Source organism: Crinia signifera, chromosome 2, assembly GCF_055691185.1.
Source record: "Crinia signifera chromosome 2, ASM5569118v1, whole genome shotgun sequence".
NCBI lineage: Eukaryota > Metazoa > Chordata > Amphibia > Anura > Myobatrachidae > Crinia > Crinia signifera.
In genome coordinates, this window is record NC_139218.1 from 198815535 (window position 1) to 198835637 (window position 20103).

At 43.0% G+C, this 20103-nt stretch overlaps 1 protein-coding gene across 2 annotated transcripts in view; it reads right to left on the reverse strand.

The window, feature by feature from the left end:
• The window catches only part of GRIK3 (glutamate ionotropic receptor kainate type subunit 3), a 524589-nt gene that overhangs the window by 242834 nt on the left and 261652 nt on the right, over nucleotides 1-20103 (reverse strand). For both annotated transcript variants that reach the window (XR_014470426.1, XM_083173547.1), the window contains exons 3-4: nucleotides 8774-9031; nucleotides 6795-6976 (exon numbers count right to left, since the gene is read on the reverse strand). Coding sequence is in view for 1 of the 2 variants with exons in the window: in XM_083173547.1 (XP_083029673.1) it covers nucleotides 6795-6976; nucleotides 8774-9031 (440 nt within the window). In the remaining variant the exon portion in view is untranslated. The remainder of the gene's footprint in view (nucleotides 1-6794; nucleotides 6977-8773; nucleotides 9032-20103) is intronic.

Sequence of the window (20103 nt, forward strand, 5' to 3'; positions counted from 1 at the left end):
CAACCAAGAATAAATAATATGGACGATATGGGAAATATGGAATATGAGGGGTAATTAATACATGCTTCTATAAAAACATCACATAGAAAACCATAGCAGAGATCGTAACTAAAAGAAAGGAATGGGAAAGGCATTTTTTTAAATGGACCAATCGGAAGGGAGAACAGGGGATTTAAACCCCAAGGATAGGGCAAACAGGTTGATGCATTGATAAAGCCCCGGTAAAACGATCGTCGGCTTCAGGGCCACTGTCTTTATGCAACAAATGTGCTAATATGCCCCAAATGTGTAATGTTAGTTCAGCTCTTGATGTGTGATTTATCATAGAGAGATACCGTGTACGCGGGAGAACCGGAGCAGCAGGCAACAGCACCACGTGCAGGGAGGCTGAGAGCAGAGTCGGTACACACACCCATAGGCGAATCTAGAATTATGGTAATGGGTGGTCCCAGATCTAGATAAATTAGAAGGGGGACCTTTGTGCGGCGTAGCCGCGTGCCAAAAAGGGGGCAAGGCCTCATGGGAAGGAGGTGTGGCATCACAAAAAGGGGTGTGGTATTACACTTTAGACCATACACAGTAATGCCCATTACACATTTTAGCAAACGCCATAATACCCATTACACATAAAGCCACACGCCATAATGCCAATTACACATAAGGCCACACACCATAATCCCCATTACACATTGTGCCACACATCATGATGACCATTACATACTATATAACAAACCGTAATGCCCATTACATATTTACCACATAAGTGCAGCTTACCTACGTGCTCATTGCTAGAGTATCCATTACACATGATGCCGCACACCATAGTACCCATTACACATGATGCTGCACACATAATGCCCCTTACACATGATGCTGCACACAATGCCCTTTACACATGATGCTGCACACATAATGCCCCTTACACATGATGCTGCACATCATAATGCCCCTTACACATGATGCTGCACATCATAATGCCCCTTACACATTAAGCCACACATTATGCGTAATGCCCCCACATACCGCCACTTGTAGCATCCCTTAAGCAATGCCCCCAAAAGTGGCACTTACTGTAAATTTTTATATGAGCCTTCGCTGCTGCTGCAGGGAGAGATTTAGAGCGGTGCAGCTGCTTCTATGGGGAGAGGAGCAGAGTGCAGTGCAGAGCACGCTCCCAATCCCCTCCTGGTGTCTCCTCTAGCCGAGTGGACATTTGAAATATTGTGCACGCTGTTGTGCGTGATGTCGGGGGAGCACGCCAGGTGCTGGCACCACATGATTAAAGGGGGCGGACTGAGATGAAAGCGGGGAGAAGAATTGGAGCAGAAGCTGCAGGAAAATGCAGGGATTTACCCGGGAATATGGTCCCAGGATCATGCAGGGACATTCCCAGGCTGACCCCTATACACCAGCCTAGTCCCTGCATTTTCTGGTGTGAGGGGGAGAGAAAACCACTCCCCTCTCCCTACCCCCCTTTAACCAACCAGCTATATCTTTGGAACTAGGGAAGCCAATCCCAGAGCATTTTTTCAATCCCGGGATTGAAAAATGCCCAATCCCGGGATTCCCGGGATCCCCGGGATTGGCTTCCCTAATTAAAAAACCCGCCCCGGCCGCCCCGCATATTTACTTACATGTGCGGTGCGGTGCAGCCGGGCGGGTGGTCGGTGAAGCTGGCAGGGTGGGTGGTCCATTGCTGATGCCGGGAGACGGGCGGGAGGCGGCCACTTCACTTCAGGAGCCGGGCAGGGAGGTGTGCGGGCGGCCGGGCAGGCGATGACAGGACGGGGCTGCGCAGCGTGACCTCTGGCCTCGTCACGCTGCGCAGAGCCACAATGCCGGGACAGGAGTAGCCGGGCAGCGTCTGAGCACTTGCTCAGACGCTGCCCAGTATTAGACTGCGCATGCGCAGTCTAATCCCGAAATCCCGGGATTGGAAACTCCAATCCCGGAATTGAAATCCCGGCGTTTTAGGGGCCAAATCCCGGGATCCCGCTGATCCCGATTCCGGGATTGGCCACCCTATTTGGAACCAACTGACCCATTTACATGACTTTTGAGTTGGCTTCAAATGATTTTGGTCCCGTAAAACTGGGCTGTTTGGTTCCAGAGAAATCTGCCCTCAAAGAACATAAACAGTCATGAAATTACATTTAAGAAATAAAAAAAATGGTTTAACCTCAATATCCCTGGAACCAATTAACCCATATGGATCCAGCCTGGTATCAGATTGAAGGTCCATCGATTTGGGTTTGACTGAGATCAACCTCGAGCTTCAGTGATGCCAAAGGGGGAACTGGCAGCTGTTGGAACTGGGTGGGGGTCGGAATTAGCGGGTCCCATGTTTTCCTATAGGGAAAACGTTCCAGCTTTGCCTGGCAGTATATCCGGTTCCCAAGGGATTAGAGACACGGGGCTGGGCTCGTTGGAAAGCCCCAGCCCTCAGCTACAAAATGGACTAATGGGTGGTCCTGTGCACCCCCGGACCACCCCCTAGATTCGCCTATGCACACACCAGCTCGGCCGCTCACAGACCACCCAGCAGCTGTTTGTCCTGGCCGCCCGGCAGCACAGTGAGAAGCCGCTAGCCTGAGATCCAGCAGCCGGCTAAAATAATAAAAGCCGGGGATCCAGGCTGAGGCGGACTGACCGCAAAAACATAGAAGGCATAGTCCTTTCTAAAAAGCGGGACTCTAGAGACGGTCTTGGCATAGGCTTTGCGGCTGTACAGGACCAAACCTATTCTCTCTGCTCATAACAGGACAAGTTAAAATATATAAAAATGTCCGTAATCAAATGTAAACGTGATATGCAATAAGATAACTTCCACTGTTTCCAATAAAACATAGGAGCTGATACATAGCTCCGCATTTCATAATAAATGTGAAACACACTGGCAAATAGCCGAATAGCAAATTTGACACATGTCAAATGAATACTGTAACAAGTGAGATATAGATAATAATTGATACATGTGTCAACTTACACTAAAGAAACAATTAACAGAACGGTAAAACTGTGTAAAAGAGCCACACACTGGAATGGTTATTACAAAATTAAGCCTCACTTTCTACTAATAAAAATAAAATCAGGGGGAGCATCACTGTGCACACAGGGACACTATTAACCCTGTAAATACATGATTGCATTAGAACAGTGGCCCTTTTTGTTTTAACTCACTTTTTCATTTTTCACATCTACTGACTATTTTTTAATATTTCACCGATTTTATCTGGACCAAAATAAAAGTTATTTTTTATATAGAATACGAATACTGTGACAAAGGAGAATATAAGTGCACCCATTATTACTTTCTTTTTTCTTTCTGTGGAGTAGTAGAACATTCTTCAAATGTCTAGACTACAGTAGCTCACTACGGGCCAGATTCTCCCGTAGTGAGCTACTGTCTCCCAGCCTTCATTTCTTAAAATGCATTTTGAAAACCCTAAACAGGTATTAGAGCCAAGCCTGTTTTAGGACTACTCACAGTGGCCCAACTACCACAAGCTTTACATTCATGGCTTTCATCTTAATTGTGACCTTTTCCCACTACTCTGTAAGCTCTCTTTCCTTACCCTTTTTGTCACATTTACATTTATTTTACCTATATTTTATGTCCATTTTATGTACAGTATGCTATATTTCCCAAACTTCTGATATTATGACGTGTTCTGGCACCTTACAGATTACGGAGCCGATTCTGGGTCACATGTAATGATCCAAATTCATCCCCTGCTCCGTTGGTCAGCATTTGTAAACACCGACTACTAACGGCCGTGGCAGATGCGGAGGGGAGGAAGGGATGGAGTGGACGGGAGCGGTAGCGCTGTTGGGCCATGGGAACGCCCAGCATTTTATGGGAATACCCATGAAATTGCTGGGCATTCCAATGGGTAGGCGGGTGGGCCAATGTCTGCCGGGGGCAGGTGACTGACATCACATTATGTTAGCCACCGCCCTGTCTTTGTCCCAGTGGCAACCAGCATAAGTCAGTCTCAACTGACATATTTGGGAAGGCAGGAGAAATCATTTGATGGTCGGCAACCATCCAATAATTTCTCCTGTAGCAGCAGGATGTGAAGGTGTGTACCCAGGGGCGGATCTAGGATAAAATGACAGGCACCATGATAAAAAAGGGTTTGGGTGGGGGAGGGGTGGTGTTAGTGGTGCCAGTGTACATGCTAAGAGTGCGGCAGGAGAGGGTGGGAATGGAATTCAAAATAGGCCCTGGCATTTAAAGTACGCAGGCCCACCATGGCGACAAGTGACGACAAGGATGTGGTTGTGCGCGCGCCAAAGGCGCGCTCCGGAAAAGGGTGTGTGGCCACTTAACAGGGGGCGTGTCAACACCATATACAACTTCTACACATTATGCAACAAAATACTAGACCCCATTATACTTGCCCCTTACACATGATGCCAAATGGAATGAGCCAAAATTGACATAATGCCACATGGATTGAGCCAAAATTCACATAATGCCACATGGATTGAGCCAAAATTCAAATAATGCCACATGGATTGAGTCAAAATTTACATAATGCCACATGGATTGAGCCAAAATTCAAATAATGCCACATGGATTGAGTCAAAATTTACATAGTAACACACACACGGATTGAGCCAAATTTCACATAATGCCACATGGATTGAGTAAAAATTTACATAATAACACACACGGATTGAGCCAAAATTCACATAATGCCACATGGATTGTGTCAAAATTCACATAATGCCACATGGATTGAGCCAAAATTTACAGAATAACACACACGGATTGAGCCAAATTTCACATAATTCCAAATGGATTGTGTCAAAATTCACATAATGCCACACGGATTGAGCCAAATGCATAAAATGCCATACAGATTGAGCCAAAATTCACATAATGCCACATGGATTGAGCAAAAATTCACATAATGCCACACGGATTGAGCCAAAATTTACATAATGCCACACGGATTGGGAAAAAATTCACATAATGCCACACGGATTGTGAAAAAATTCACATAATGCCACATGGATTGAGACAGAATTCACATAATGCCACACAGATTAAGCCAAAATTCACAATACACTTCATAAACAGGGACATTGTCCACCAAAGGCTTGCATTAAACATTTACACCATAATGTCCATTACACGTTAAGTTACACGCCATTATGTCCATTATGTGTTATGCCAAACACCATAATGCCTATTAAAAATTATGCTACATAAGTGCTGCTTCTCTACATGCTCATTGCCAAGGGTTCCATGCTCATTGCCAGAGGTTCCATGCTCATTGCTATGTGGGATTACATGCTCATTGCCAAGGGGGAATACATGCTCGTGGTAAATGGGGGACAGCCGCCGCCAGGCAGAAGTGATAGCCACTGACAGTGGCAGAGCCTGGCTGTATTCAGAGCACTGCAGGTCCCGGCTATTTGAAATAATACCCCTTTCACACCAGAAAATGCATTCCCAGGTTGGCCCCTTTTACACCAGCCTAGTCCCTGCATTTTCTGGTGTGAGGGGGAGAGAAAACCACCCCTCCCCCTTTAACCAGTTATCTCATTTAACCGGCTATATCTTCGGAACCAACTGACCCATTTACATGAGACAAGTATTATATTGAAGAACTTTTGAGTGGGCTTTGAATGATTTTGGTCTAGTGAAACTGGAACGTTTGGTTCCAGAGTAATCTGCCCTCAAATAACATGAACAGCCATGAAATTACATTTCAAAAATAAAAAAATCAGTTTACACGCAATATCTCTGGAACTTATTGACCGATTTGGACCAGCCTGATGATATCATATTAAAGTCCCGGCGATTTGGAATTGAATGAAATCAACCACAAGCTTCTGGGATGCCAGGGCGGGAACTGGCAGCCATCGGAACCGGGTGGGGGTCGGAATTGACGGGTCCCATATTATCCTATGGGGAAAAAACATTACAGGTTTGCCAAGTGATATCTCCGGTTCCCGGGGGGCTAGAGACATGGGGCTGGGCTCGTTGGAAAGCCCTGGTCCTCCGCTACAAAATAAATGACAGGGGGGGCACGTGCCTGGGTGCCCCCTCCCCCCTGAATCCGCCACTGTGTGTACCTTCGCAACACATCTCCTCGCATTGTTGCGAGGGGAAATGGTGGGGGGAAGGGCATTCCTGCGGTGGCATTACATAACTTGCTAAGCAGAAAATTTTTGCTGTTTAGTGAGTCAATTAGAAACACCCCCTATGCCCAGTAACAATAACAGTTATTATTTGTTTGCTTTCCACATTCAAAATTAAGTGAGCCATCATCTTGAAAAACATATGGTGCCTAACATAGCTGCTTATAGTACATTAATGCAGTTAGATACTTTATTTTTAATTAATTATAAATGAATTTCTCAAGAGATATTTTATATATACGTATGCAGAAACAGTTTAAGTCTTGAAACAGTGCTATAAAAGGAACAAACCTGTAACACAAATTGTGAAAAACAGCTAAAGACAAGGCTAGGTTCAGGCAAAAAAAAACAATTATAGCATTAAACGTTAAAGCAAAATAATTAGCAACCTTTCTGCCTCGAATATTGATTTAATATACACTGGGTAGCAGAAAGGACAAAAATTAACACTTGCTAATGAATGATACTGAACATATGGCGAAATGTGATGAATCCCACTGGACCATTCGTGTTCAAATTAGTAAGCAGCAGTACTGTGCGACACTAAATCAAAACTACTACTACAACAATTCTCTAATCAAGTCTGAAACCCTGAGGGGAATACAAAAACACAAACGAACAGGTCTCTCTGTACTCACCTGCCTAAGTATCTGGGCTGCCATTACATGACTGCAGTCAAAGATAATACGGAATTCTCTACCTCTCTTCATCTCCTTCAGGAGGGGACGGGCATCTTCAGACTCTGGCGGCAGCTGCCGAATTTTTAAACGGATGTTGTATCTGGCTGGTGCCATGATGAGCTCCTGCAAACGGATGAGTCCTACAGGAACAAGAAGTCAGGAGTTGTAAATTGCGTGAAGCCTCAGATGACCTTCATTTGTCTGTCCTGTGCATTCTATGTAAATCATGGGTTAGTAATGGTAAAATCTATTTTACTGTTATTACTTTACAAATCTTTTTTAAATATAATTATCTTTCATTGCAAAGTGTGCATGTTTAAGATTTTCAAATTGACTAACGATCACTAAAAATCTAAACTCACTACAGTCAAAACTTTTTATTTTGTAATTTAGGGGTAAATGAATGTATCTAAATGGGGGGGGGGGCTTTAATTCAACTGGATGTAAAGATTTTCTCCACAAAAAAAAAAAAAACCCTTGGGATTACTGCAGGTACCATGTGCATGCTCCAGATACCTGCAGTACCCATTTAAGTAGGAATTGTTTTTGTGTGGTTTTCAGTTTTGAAAAGAAAAAATAATATCCCTCTGGTAGTCTATGCGGCTCCCTTTGGTCTCCCCTTCATTTCCCCACTAGGGAGGGGCAGCTGAGAGGCGTGAGTGCTGCTGGGAAATGTTGTCTTTCCCAGGTAAAGTGGACTGAGAAGGGGGTTTCAGAAACAATTTTATACTTAGCGCTCACCACATTTCAGAAGGTAATTGTTGACTAACTAAGCTAATTAGAACTTCTAGTCGCTTAATTCCACCTTTAAGTGGGGGTGCCAAAAGGGTGCCTGATCAAGTCCAGGTGATTTTTCTTAAAATAACGATTTTAAGAAAAAAAAAAAAAACGTAGTGATTTTCTCTCCTCTAATTGAATAGCACAATCATGCACTTGTGAAAAAAATATCTCTCTGCGCATGTTACTGTACATCAGCGTCTGCCCCTGCAGTGCAACATGGTTTTGGGCAATTGCTTGCTTTTTTGCATTGCATACAGACTTGAATCAGGTCCAAAGTACATTATATGAGCATCTATGGGCAAATGCTTTAATTATTTCTATGAATCTGGAAACAAATCTACCACTACAATTTTAGTATTTTAATATGTGTCCCCATAAATCGATGCTGCAGCCATGACAAACAGCCTCTCTCACTACACCAATTAATATGGGAAATCTTATGTATGTTATTCATGATACATGTGGATTCAGGTTGCAGAAATGTATTAAAATAATAATCTAATTTGGACAACTTACTCTTGAATTAGATATTTCTAATTATCCTAAATATATTAAGGATGAACACATTGTAGGGATACCAATAGGTGCTTGGTTAGGATTTTATTGGTTAGGTAGCATATTAACAGACTGAACAAGTGACATACAGTGCAGCTTCCAGTGTTTTTAATGCCCATGCTGTGTCCCTTGACTTGATGGGAAAGCAGAAATCAGATTTTACATGGTCTTCATGTTAGTGTTACACACACACTGGAAATGTGGCGCTTTGCTGTGATGTCACAGGAAAGCGCTATATTTCCAGTACCAATGAAAGAATGAACCACATCCACCTAGTAAATTGAGTAGTGGTGAATAAGATACATTGTGAGTGGGTGCACCACTAGTTAACTAAAGCTCAAGAGGTTTGACTTGTATGACCCAAATCTTGAGAGTTTAAATGTTTTAGAGCAGTATCAATGCAAAGCTGTAGTACAGTATCATTTTCTAGCTAATGCTTGTTGGTAATACCACTGGTGCTATTTGTACTTGATTAACTTTTTTTTTTTAACTACATAGATTTAAGTGAAAATGGTCCCTTAACAGGTCTTCTGGGTACAGATAATATGTTTTCTTGTATTTATGCATTTTCAAACATGACCTTCGGATGACTAAAACCATACCTGTGCTGTCATCATAGACCACTGTTGCAGACCTCCACTTTAAAACCTGCACAAGATCCAGGATTGCGTGGCTTAGAGAGGCATAGTCTGGGTACAAGTTTACATAGAAGGAGTCTCTGTTATCTAGTGGGTGGTGCTTCCATCGGACCTGGATATGTGGAACTTCCAATGCGTTGCAAATAGACTGGACTGCGTTGGAGGAGGAACTGTGAGATGGACCAAATATAGCAACCACTCCAAGGGCCAGCTGGTCACAAGCTGCAACACATAGATATTCTTACCATCAATAAAGTTTTGTTAAAGTGTGAGTGAGGTGTTTTGGCTATGGGAAAAAAATGTTATACAGTTTTATATACCAGGTTTTTAAATTAAAATATACTTTAAAAGTAAAAAAGAATATTTTAAAATAACTCAAAGGTGTTATTGAAATTCCCATATAGTCACTCAAAAACAATTATGTATAGCATCCAACTTCCAGTGGTCTTTTGGGCATTTTTAGAAATTGGTGTATTAAAATAATAAACTGACATGGCCTTACTGTTACCAATTCAATTACAACAATATAAACAGAATTTGCTATATAACTGCATAGCTTAAGAACAGTAATGTTGTTCCTGTTTCGGGTGTGGATCATAAGTTTGACAGTGTCTAGATATCCAAAGTACTACCATGTTTAGTTGACAGGCAAAAGGTCAATACAGTGAAAAGATTGACATTTTATTTATTAACAGTTTCTTACATTCACATCAGTCCCTGCCACAGTGGAGCTTATAAACTATGGAGGTTATTCTGGTTAGTGCATAAATTTCTGAATTCTTTCGGAGCGGACCACATGCCACGCTATGCGGACATCGTACGAAGAAACGCCCACCGGTCCTCCGCATTTGGACGGACTCACTCTTTAAGAAGAGGGCGTGTTTACGGACGACATCCAAACCTTGCGTGTGCGGTGGACACACACATATTCTGCACGGTCTTACAGCGTCTGCACGGTCTTAATGCGTCAGTACGGACGGGAACCTGCCCGTACGCACCGATGCGGTGTATTAACGCAAAACTCACGACTGTTATCTGAACTCATAAATCGGTCACATGACACACTTATGCAATTAGGCAACCTCATTAAAAAGTGTTTGTTTGTAATTGGAATAAAAAATGCAGCCGTGCTTTCAGCATATATTTGTGTGTTTTGTAATGGTCCATTTAAGATGCAATGGTTCCAATTGAAGCAATGACAAGAGTGTAATTAATGAGTAATGAGTAGAGGAGTGGATTGTATTGTGTTCAGCTGACATTGGTTCAGGTGCGGCCGTACTAATTGGGCGTTTCCGAATGCCTAGCGCATGACCGAGTGGTGTCCGCAAAGCAATACTTGCTTATGGAGACCGCATATTTTCTGCCTTTTGGTTCGTTTGCAGTCGGTGTTCTGTCCGAATGCACGCCTACCTGAATTAGTGCACTCCCTCGTGTACGCCCATGTTTACGCCCAGTTTAGCCCACTTTGAAACTACGCCCCTGTGTACTTCCAAATGGAGCAGGTGAGCACCACTGCTCTGGTCTGCAAAACAGCCGATGATCACCGAATACATGCCTTGTGCATTTGTACAGCATCTATCAGTAAAGGGAGGGGAACCGGCAGCTGGGCAGAACCCTGTCCACATCATCCCAAAATGATGTGAAAGTGGGTTGCAGCACGAGTCCCTGCACTATCCAGAGTTTACACCCTCTTTTCAGGAGCTGGCATGCCAACTCCCAACTTTCACCCACTAGCAGTTGGTAGGTATTGATTAACTCTAGTTTACCTCCAATAGTGAAGCAATAACTATTGCAACAAATTAAACTGTATATTTTCCCAATCTGAAATGTGAAACAAATGCAAGTCAAGTAAGTTAACTTTTACATGTTTTCCTCTATAAAGGCCACCATACACTAGTCCGACTTGTCCCATGGACAAGTCGGACTAGTTTGCCCTTGATAGCTACCGGCAGCTCCCTGGAAGTAGTGGTATTGGGGGAGCGGGAAGCAGCTGCCGAATGTAAAACCATATTTTGAACAGACTGGCTGGCCATTTATTGGCTGTGAGAAATCTCTCAGCCAATCAGATGAGAGACCACTGTCTTTTAGTTGCACTTTCAGTAGCCGCTTCCCGCCCCACCAATAGTGCTACTGGTTCCCATCCACCGCAGGGACACCACCGCTGACTGCCCAACCGCCTCAGGGACCCGCTGCCTTCCAATTCGCCGCGCCGAACCGCTGCCCGCCCCCTCCCCCTGTTGCTGCACATATGTTTCTATGGGATCGGACCCAATGGCGATGTGCCAGTGATGGGTCTGATCCGATAAATTTCATGTGCAGCCCGTACGTCCACCCCACTCTGACCCTATGCGCACGGGACCGTGCATCGGGCCGGAGGGGATGTCAAACTCATCCGATTTGGCCTGATTTTTTGGCCCAATCCATCGGAATCGGGGGAAATCAGGAAAAATTGCACTAGTGTATGGGCACCTTTAGGCTATAGTCAATGCACTCTTCAGAGTGAGAAAGAAATGTGTCCTTTTCATATTAAATTGCATTTAATTTTCATTGTACATGTGTGAGTTTTGCCAATCTGCACATTTGTTTAAATGTAATGTGGCTTACTATTGTGCATTTCTAGGAAAATAAAACGGGCTGGAATAGATGTGTATTCGTGGGACATGGGTGTGCTATTGCAGCCAAAGTATAGTAAGGCTGTGGTGTGGGCATGTAGTTGCAAAACATGACTAAAATGGCCACCAAGAAGTCTTAATGCAGTCTCTGACCCTGGTGTAAGTGTAGATCAGGATGAATGCCTGCATTAATTGCACATAGTGAAAAGTGTATTTGTAATGGATGTAGTGTTTGGGGGTCATACACTGCACATGGTGTACCCGTTTTTCTAATACTTCCAGTGGATGATGGCAGCAGGGCTGCAAAAATCACCAGAAAAATGGCACAAGCTGCCCAGTGCCATGTGCTGAACTGGGGAGAGAGACAGCTGCAGCGGCAGCCAGTTATCTCTCTCCCTCTCATATATTTTAAAAGGGAGGCCATGCCCCTTCCCTTTTACTGGGGTCCAGCCGACCTGTTGGCACCCCTGTGCGTGTCTGCCGGCTTTTGTGAAAGACACAAACTTTTCTGCAAAACTAAAATTGCTACAGTATTGCTTTAATAGTGATTTTACACGGGAGAGCAGACTCCATTTACACAAATAAAGAATGCTGCACATTCAGTTAGTAGAGGAAAGCGTCTGTACATACATTTTTAAGTGTCACCATTAAATAAAATAACATTTCCCTATTTTTGTCTTCGGAGTTTATATGCCCCAATCCGCTTTATCTGGCTAATAACTGTATTTCTGGTGTATAATGTATAGGTTAGCTATTTAAAAACTCACAGTAAAACCAGGGGCCTGATTCAGAACTGCGCACAGGGCTGCTATTTTAACAAATGGACAAAACCATGTTACACTGAAATATAAGGGAAGCAGGCACTAGATCTACGAGCATTAAATTGACAGTCATTAGGTCGACCGCTATAGGTCAACCGTCACTAGGTCGACACATGAAATAGGACATGCATTAGGTAAACATGGTCATTGGGTCGACACAAGCATTAAGTCAACATACGGTTGACACAAAAAGGTTGAAATTAGTTTTTCAGGTCCCACCACCACCACCTCCATCCAAAAAAACCCCTTTCTTCATACTTTACTATCCAAGTGGGCATAGAGTGTGAATATAATAGTGTGCCAAGTGTAATGAGGCACCATGCCTAAAGCATGGTGAGCGAAGCGCGCAATGCGAGGGGCCGCAGTACACAAGTCAACAGACACAATTTTTTTTTTCAAACCTTTTCAACCTTTTCCATGTGAGACCCGGTCACAGCAAGCACTGCAGGAGTCACTCACGGAGGGTGAGTTGTGCTGCTGATTACTTGTCCTAGAACTGTGGGGGCATTTATTTGTGGCACTGTGGGGGCATATCTGGCACTGGGGCATACCTAGCACTGTGCGGGCATATGTGTGGCACTGTGGGGGCATATCTGGCACTGTGGGGGCATATCTGGCACTGGGGGCATACTTGGTACTGTGGAGGCATATGATATCTGGCACTGTGGGGGCATATGATATCTGACACTGTGGGGGCATATGATATCTGACACTGTGGGGGCATATGATATCTGGCACTGGGGGCATATGTGTGGCACTGTGGGGGCATATCTGGCACTGTGGGGGCATATGATATCTGGCACTGGGGGCACATGTGTGGCCCTGTGGGGGCATATCTGGCACTGTGGAGGCATATTAGCAATGGGCATCAGTTGTGCGGCAGTGGTGCAAAGAGCATTATGGTGTGGGGCATAATGTGTAATGGGCATTATGGCATGGGTAATATGTAGTGGGTGTGTGACGCGTAACAGGCATTACTGTGTAAACTTTGGCCGCGCACCTTCGGCGTGCTATATTCCTGTTTGTAGTTTATCTGGCACATTTTGTGTGCAGGATGCAATGCACAAGCCCAAACAGAAATGTCATTGTGTTCTAAAGTTTTGTCATGTAGCCACTCCCCTTAGTGTCATATGACCACGCCCCTGACCACAAGATTTTTTTACACAGTGTGCTAGATAGCCAACACTATAGTAGAAGAGGTCTGACAAACTCTTCTCAACAAATATACAAAACAAAGATTTATAGTGTTTCAGGTGCTTAACCCAGTGGCTCAAAATGACACTTACAATTATCATAAAAATAACAAGTGTCCTTTTTTATCCAGGTACTCCTACAGAACAGGATGGGGAAAAGTTATTTTCTGCGGTTACTGAGACACTCTTAATTCAAAACTCTTTCTGGAATAAAAAGAATATCCAATAGTGCAACACCTTCGATTCAAGGGAACAAAATGAAGTCCGAAATCCCTGGCAGTAGGAGAAGTAAATGCCGCACAATCGCACTTTCTTTGGAAAAAGCCATCCTGCACTTTGTGACTGATTTACTGTGGAGATTCTGGAAATCCCTGTTAACTGGTCTAGGAAGTTGGGTGGTGAGACCTTGAATTTGGCGTATTGTGACCATTGTTCTATCACCAATCGGGTGTTACATGCTGTTTTTATTTTTTGTGATGTGAGTGCAATGTATAAATAAATTTCGTTCCCTTGAATCGAAGGTGTTGCACTGTTGGATATTCTTTTTATTCCAGAAAGAGTTTTGAATTAAGAGTTTCTCAGTAACCGCAGAAAATAACTTTTACCCATCCTGTTCTGTAGGAGTACCTGGATGAAAAGGACACTTGCTATTTTTATGATAAGTATAAGTGTCACTTTGAGCAACTGGGTTAAGCGCCTGAAACACTATTAAGCTTTGTTTTGTATACTTGCACCACTGCGCAACAGAATCTGCTGCGCTATGTAAGAAACTGTAAATAAATAATTAAATAAATAGGTGTGTATCCAGCTTTACTCTCTCTGCACGTTACATCTGCCCCACCTGCCGTGCAGCATGGTTTTATACAATTGTTAAAAAAGTATCCCTGCAACCAAGTCTCAATCCGACCCTATACCACCAATTGTAATTCAGCTGCATCAGTCCCAAACATGATAAGAGGAGGGGTCTACAGCCAAAGGGGGAGTACCACAAGCAAGAGACTTGTGCACAGTGTGTAACACTCTCAGATTAGAGTTACCAATCTTTTTATGCACACATTTTGCGATTCCATGTGGGAATGACACTGAATAAGGCCCTCAAACTGAATACAATAAAATACTGGCTTCCCAGCTCTCTGTGACATTTTTTCAACATTATATTCAGCTTTAAAATGTGTTTTCTTACTGAAAACCTTTTTAAAGTGTCCTTTTGCTGATTTATTGATGGCGCTGCTGAATAAGTGGCTACTAACGTAGAGATTGAGCAATGTGTGCCTGCTAAGTAAGTGCTTCATCATTTGCTAACATTCTTAAATTATGATAGTTTTAGCATAAATGATATTCAAAATAAACAAGACTATCCACTTTTAACACCAATACTTTCTCAAAAGTACATATTATTCATATGGCTGTGAACTTGCAATGACCACTATGTTAATTTGATGGGAAGCAATGTAAAAGCAAAGCACAAAGTAATGCTACATTGCCTGTAATATCAGTCATTATACTGCAAAAAAAAATCATTTAGTATGTCTCCCACCCCCATATGCTACTCCTTTACAATTTCTATATGTAACACGCTATCCTTACATCCCAACTGTAACAATTTTCGAGGGCCATCTCGGTTTTTTTGGACGGTCCCACAACCTGCCCGGGGCTGGCAGTGCAGGAAGGGGGGGGGGGGGGGGGTCCCCCTAAGCTGTGCTGCTCTGTGGTGAATAGATGTTCTGCACATGGGAACAGCATCTTTTCCTGGAGAAAGAGGGCCTGGGGCATCCCCAGTGAAGCCACTGGCCGTGCCCCCGCTGTGGCAAAAATGGGGGCGTGATCTCATTGGAGTGTTGTGAGTATGGGCCATGACCCTTGCCACTAGGCCGTGCCCCCAAAATTTTCTGCTGGTCTGGCTTCCTGTCCCTCACATGTTGGGAGGTATGCATTATATAATAAGTCAGTTTTAGTTCTTTATACACAGAGGCAGTGGTGGTTTTTATCTACAGTATGTGCTGCAGGCCACGTCGGCGTGGAGTTGTTCTTATATAGTGTGGCGAGCGCAGTGAGCCACCGAGCCCGAAGCGTGGCGAGCGAACGCGGAATACATGTAAAGTAATACGCATCCCCTTGCGGGGCTCGCTACGCTCGCCACGCTTTGGGCTCGGTGGCTCGCTGCACTCGCCACACTATATAAGATCATCTTCATGCCAACGTGGATAGTGGGGGTATGAAAAGGTCATAGGACACGTACCGCCGCCCCTCGCGTGCTCGCTGCGCTCGCCACGCTTTGGGTTGGCGTTCATAGTGGGGGTGGCGTGGGGGTGCATTTAACATTGTAAGCCCACATTAGGGTGCTTATACAATTAAACATCGTATAGGGGGCTTATACAATTTGAAATCGCATCTCAGTGCATCGGGTGTATGCCATGCGATGCAATTATATGTTGTGCGACCTAATATCGTGGGCGCTGTGCGAGTACACAAGTACTGTATTTTTTAACATTTAGGTAGCCTCAACCCTATGTAATCCTAAACATAGTCCAAAATTCAAATACCAACTGCCACCAAAAGCTCAACCTTTTTTTATGAATGATTTGTTTTTATGTATGGTATGTACAAATAAACAGTCAATAATAACATATTTATGGGTCTATTAAATCAAAAGCCTTATTTGTAATGCAACTGTGATGTGAAATAATTACCTTTTACTGTGATATTAAAATATATACCCAGAATTTCCCTTGGAAGAAAGTTTAGTAAATGATGATTGGTCTGCACATGTATTGGTTAATATACTGGTAGGTTAATTGGCTCTCAATATGAACTCTAGTGGGGAAGGCATTGATGTGTGAATGTTCAAATATTCTCTGTAAAGCGCTATGGAATATGTGTGCGCTATATAAATAACTGGTAATAAAAAATACTATTAATTGGTTTTACACAAGCCCTAGCAGCAACAACAGCAACATATGTCATTGGATGCCAGACAAATTGTGGGCAGCAGGATACAACATCACAGGCTCCATCAAAGGATGTATTTGTAAATGTTAATTTTTTTATATTTGTTACTAAAAATATGTTACACACATGCCACAATGTAGTATATAGTAAACTTAAAAAGATTTGCAGATCAACAATGTTTAAATAAAGTGTACAATGGCAAGAACACCCTTGTGTAGTTAATTTAAGTATACCTTGCCACCATTATATATACAGTATACTGTATACTCAGGGGTTAAAGTGGGTCAGAACGGGGCGGAACTGAGTTCCGACAGTTGTAATTGAAGCTGGAACTCAGTTCGCCTCCTTCAACCCACCATGCCTGGCCACAGTTACATTTAGATTTTCCCAGCAGAGCATGCAGGCTGGCTAAGGCTGCATTAAGCACTGCAGCGAGCCTTTACTAGAGCTCCGCCTCCTCTGCCCGCCCAGTGTACCTCCAGTCACAGTGTCTGTGACCAAGTGACTTGCCAGTTTCCCATGAAACTTTTAAAATTTTCCTTGAGGTGGCACTCTAAAAACAGGCAAAACAAATCAAGCAGGAATATAATGGAGAGAAACTGGTGCCTTCCGAAAAAGTAGGTGCAAGCGTCCTATTAATATAACAGTACTGACTGCAGCACTCAGACAAAAAAAACACACCAGAGGCAGTAGTTGGCTCCAACTACTGCCTCTGGTGGGTTTTTTTTCTCTGAGTGCCGCCGTCAGGACTAATATATATATATACATACATACACCAGGGAACCGGCACTCTGCAGTACTTTGTAAATCTTCAGCCGGGGTGCAAACACGTGGGTAAATAGAACAGCGGGGGTAGATTCGCGGCACTCACGCGGACTTCCAAATAACCACACAACACAGAAGATGCGGATATCCGCATCTTCTGTGTTGTGTGGTTATTTGGAAGTCCGCGTAAGTGCCGCGAATCTACCGCTGCTATATATATACTGTATATATATATATATATATAGAAAAAAGAGTGAGAAGGGCGCCTCCTAGTGTAGTATTATAGATTTTAGTTTCCCTTCACCACAGGTAAAGACACACAGGCACCCCAATGTCAAAAGGTGTACCGTAATCAGTGGCCTTCCACCACTTTTTATGAGCGAATTCCCAGTTATTTCCACAGGGTATTTTCTGACTCCAAATTCGCTTTCCCTCTAATATTCTTCTCCCTGGTGACTCGCACTTGACAAAGGGGCGTGTAATCCCTGATTGAGTGCCTCAATCGGCACTCAATCGGGAACTTTTCAAAAAATATATTTGTCACAGCAAACGGTCCTACCTTTCAGGGATTACATGCCCCTTTGTCAAGTGCGAGTCACCAGGGAGAAGAATATTAGAGGGAAAGCGAATTTGGAGTTAGAAAATACCCTGTGGAAATAACTGGGAATTCGCTCATAAAAAGTGGTGGAAGGCCACTGATTACGGTACACCTTTTGACATTGGGGTGACTTTGTGTCTTTACCTGTGGTGAAGGGAAACTAAAATCTATAATACTACACTAGGAGGCGCCCTTCTCACTCTTTTTTCAAGATTTTACATATGAGGTTCTAAGAAACAGGAACCCATAGGAGACGGAGCTGCCACCCCGGAACAAGATAGGGGGAGTGTATCTTTTATTTAAACACTGGACAGTGCATATCTGAGGACATTTTGAATCCAGAAAGTGGGGGAGGAACAGCGCTAGTACCACTACAACCCATATATATATATATATATATATATATATATATATATATATATATATAATAAAGTTTAGCCCAGAATTCACAGAAAGTTGATACTGTAAGCGCTGTATGTTGTTGTGTAGTTTACTGAACATACTGTACAGTATTTACCATCAACTGGTTTCCTCCCACAACCCAAAAACAAACTGGTAGGTTAATGGTAAGTGTGTAAAGGAAAATATCTTATACAGTAGATACTGATTCAGAGATGGATGCTTTGCAGAAGCAGCTGTGATGGTTCTTCTAGCCGCAACTGGGAAAATATGCCAATGTCTCACACTGGCTTCTGCAGCTGTATTTGAGGATGGAGCATCGGATTAGCTGCATGAACATTGGACAACAACAGTACACCAGTTACTCAAGATGGGCGGTATAGTCATGCAGCTAAAGCCAGTTAAGCTATGTTCAAGGAAATATCCGCTGTCTTGACCAGAAGACAGTGGTGACATAGCCCTGTTTTCTCCAAAACTGCAAATGCTGCTTTACCCCAGACTGCTGAAGCAGGTCACTCATGCTGTGGCTTGGGGGCACTTTGTTTCCATACAACTCTGGATCAAGCCCATAGACTGTAACTTGCATTGTGACAGTGAGTTATGTTAAGGTATCCAGAAAGCTGACAGATATGGGGAAATTTACCAAAGGAGATTTGTAAAAAATAGGTGTATTTGTATCCAGAAATACACTTATTTTTGACATTTACTATCCCGAAAATATGGCAATTCGTATTCGTATTGATAGCACATCAATATGAATATGAATTGACATATTTTCGGAATAGTAAATGTCAAAAATAAGTGTATTTCTGGATACAAATACACCTATTTTTTTTTTACAAATTTCCTTTAGTAAATTTCCCCCATAATGTCTAGGTCAGACAATAGGCTGACAAAATATGGTCTTCATGGCCAAAGGTCGACACAATCGATATGCCAATGTGGTCGACACACGAAAAGGTCCCCATGAGATTTTTATGATTTTTGTTCCACTTTTGGGGGTAAATTGTCATACTTATACACATGGATATGTGTGCGCTGCACTAGCAGTGCGAGGCACCTGTCCCAAAGTATGATGAGCCAAGTGAGCCATGTGAGAGGATGTGGGATACTAGTTGGCGGTCCACATGCTTAGGTGTTGACATTGAGATCAAAATCACGTGAAAACTCATGTCAACCCTTGCCATATCAACCTTTGCTTGTGTTAACCTTTTTTGCAAATCAACCTTTTGGGGTCAGCTTAGCCACTGTCGACCTGCTTTACCTCACCCCTTTACAAAGTACAAGATGTGTGAGCTCTATTTAACAAGCTGTTATTTTTATTTCCAATTTTACTTAAATGTTATTTTGGATAACCTGTGACTTACAGTAAGCTTTTCTCTCAGCAGAGCCATATCTAATAAACGCCATCTGAACGTGCACCATATTTAGCAATTTCTAGTCATACAATAGAATGAGAGATATGCAGCCTATCATTTACTAAGGTCTGTTAAGGGTTATTTCAGCCAGAGGAAGTGAAAGATCAATTTTTATTGTTTTAGTGATGCCTGCAATGAGCACTGGGCTTATAAATTACCTGTGGAAACTGAACAGACAAGTAGGTAATAACATGACCATTGAGCACATCTGGGTTTTGTATAAAGCACAATATAAATCTGCAAAGATAGCAGCATGGCCAAGTTGTGACCTACAATACAAATCAGTTTCAGTTTGTCTCTTGATAACAGAAAGAAAACTCACATTTACTTTCTGGAACTGTTAATAGCCCCCCTGTGGTTTTAACAGATCAGTGAATCATCTACGTAATGTAGAAACCAGTCTATGAAAAAACATTGTTGAAATCATTTTGCAGTATATGAATATGCTTAATCATTTACACCCCTTTCAGACATACACGAAAATCCCGTTTTTTTTCACATGAACGCGCCCAAACCCGGGACTAGTGTATGTCTGAAAG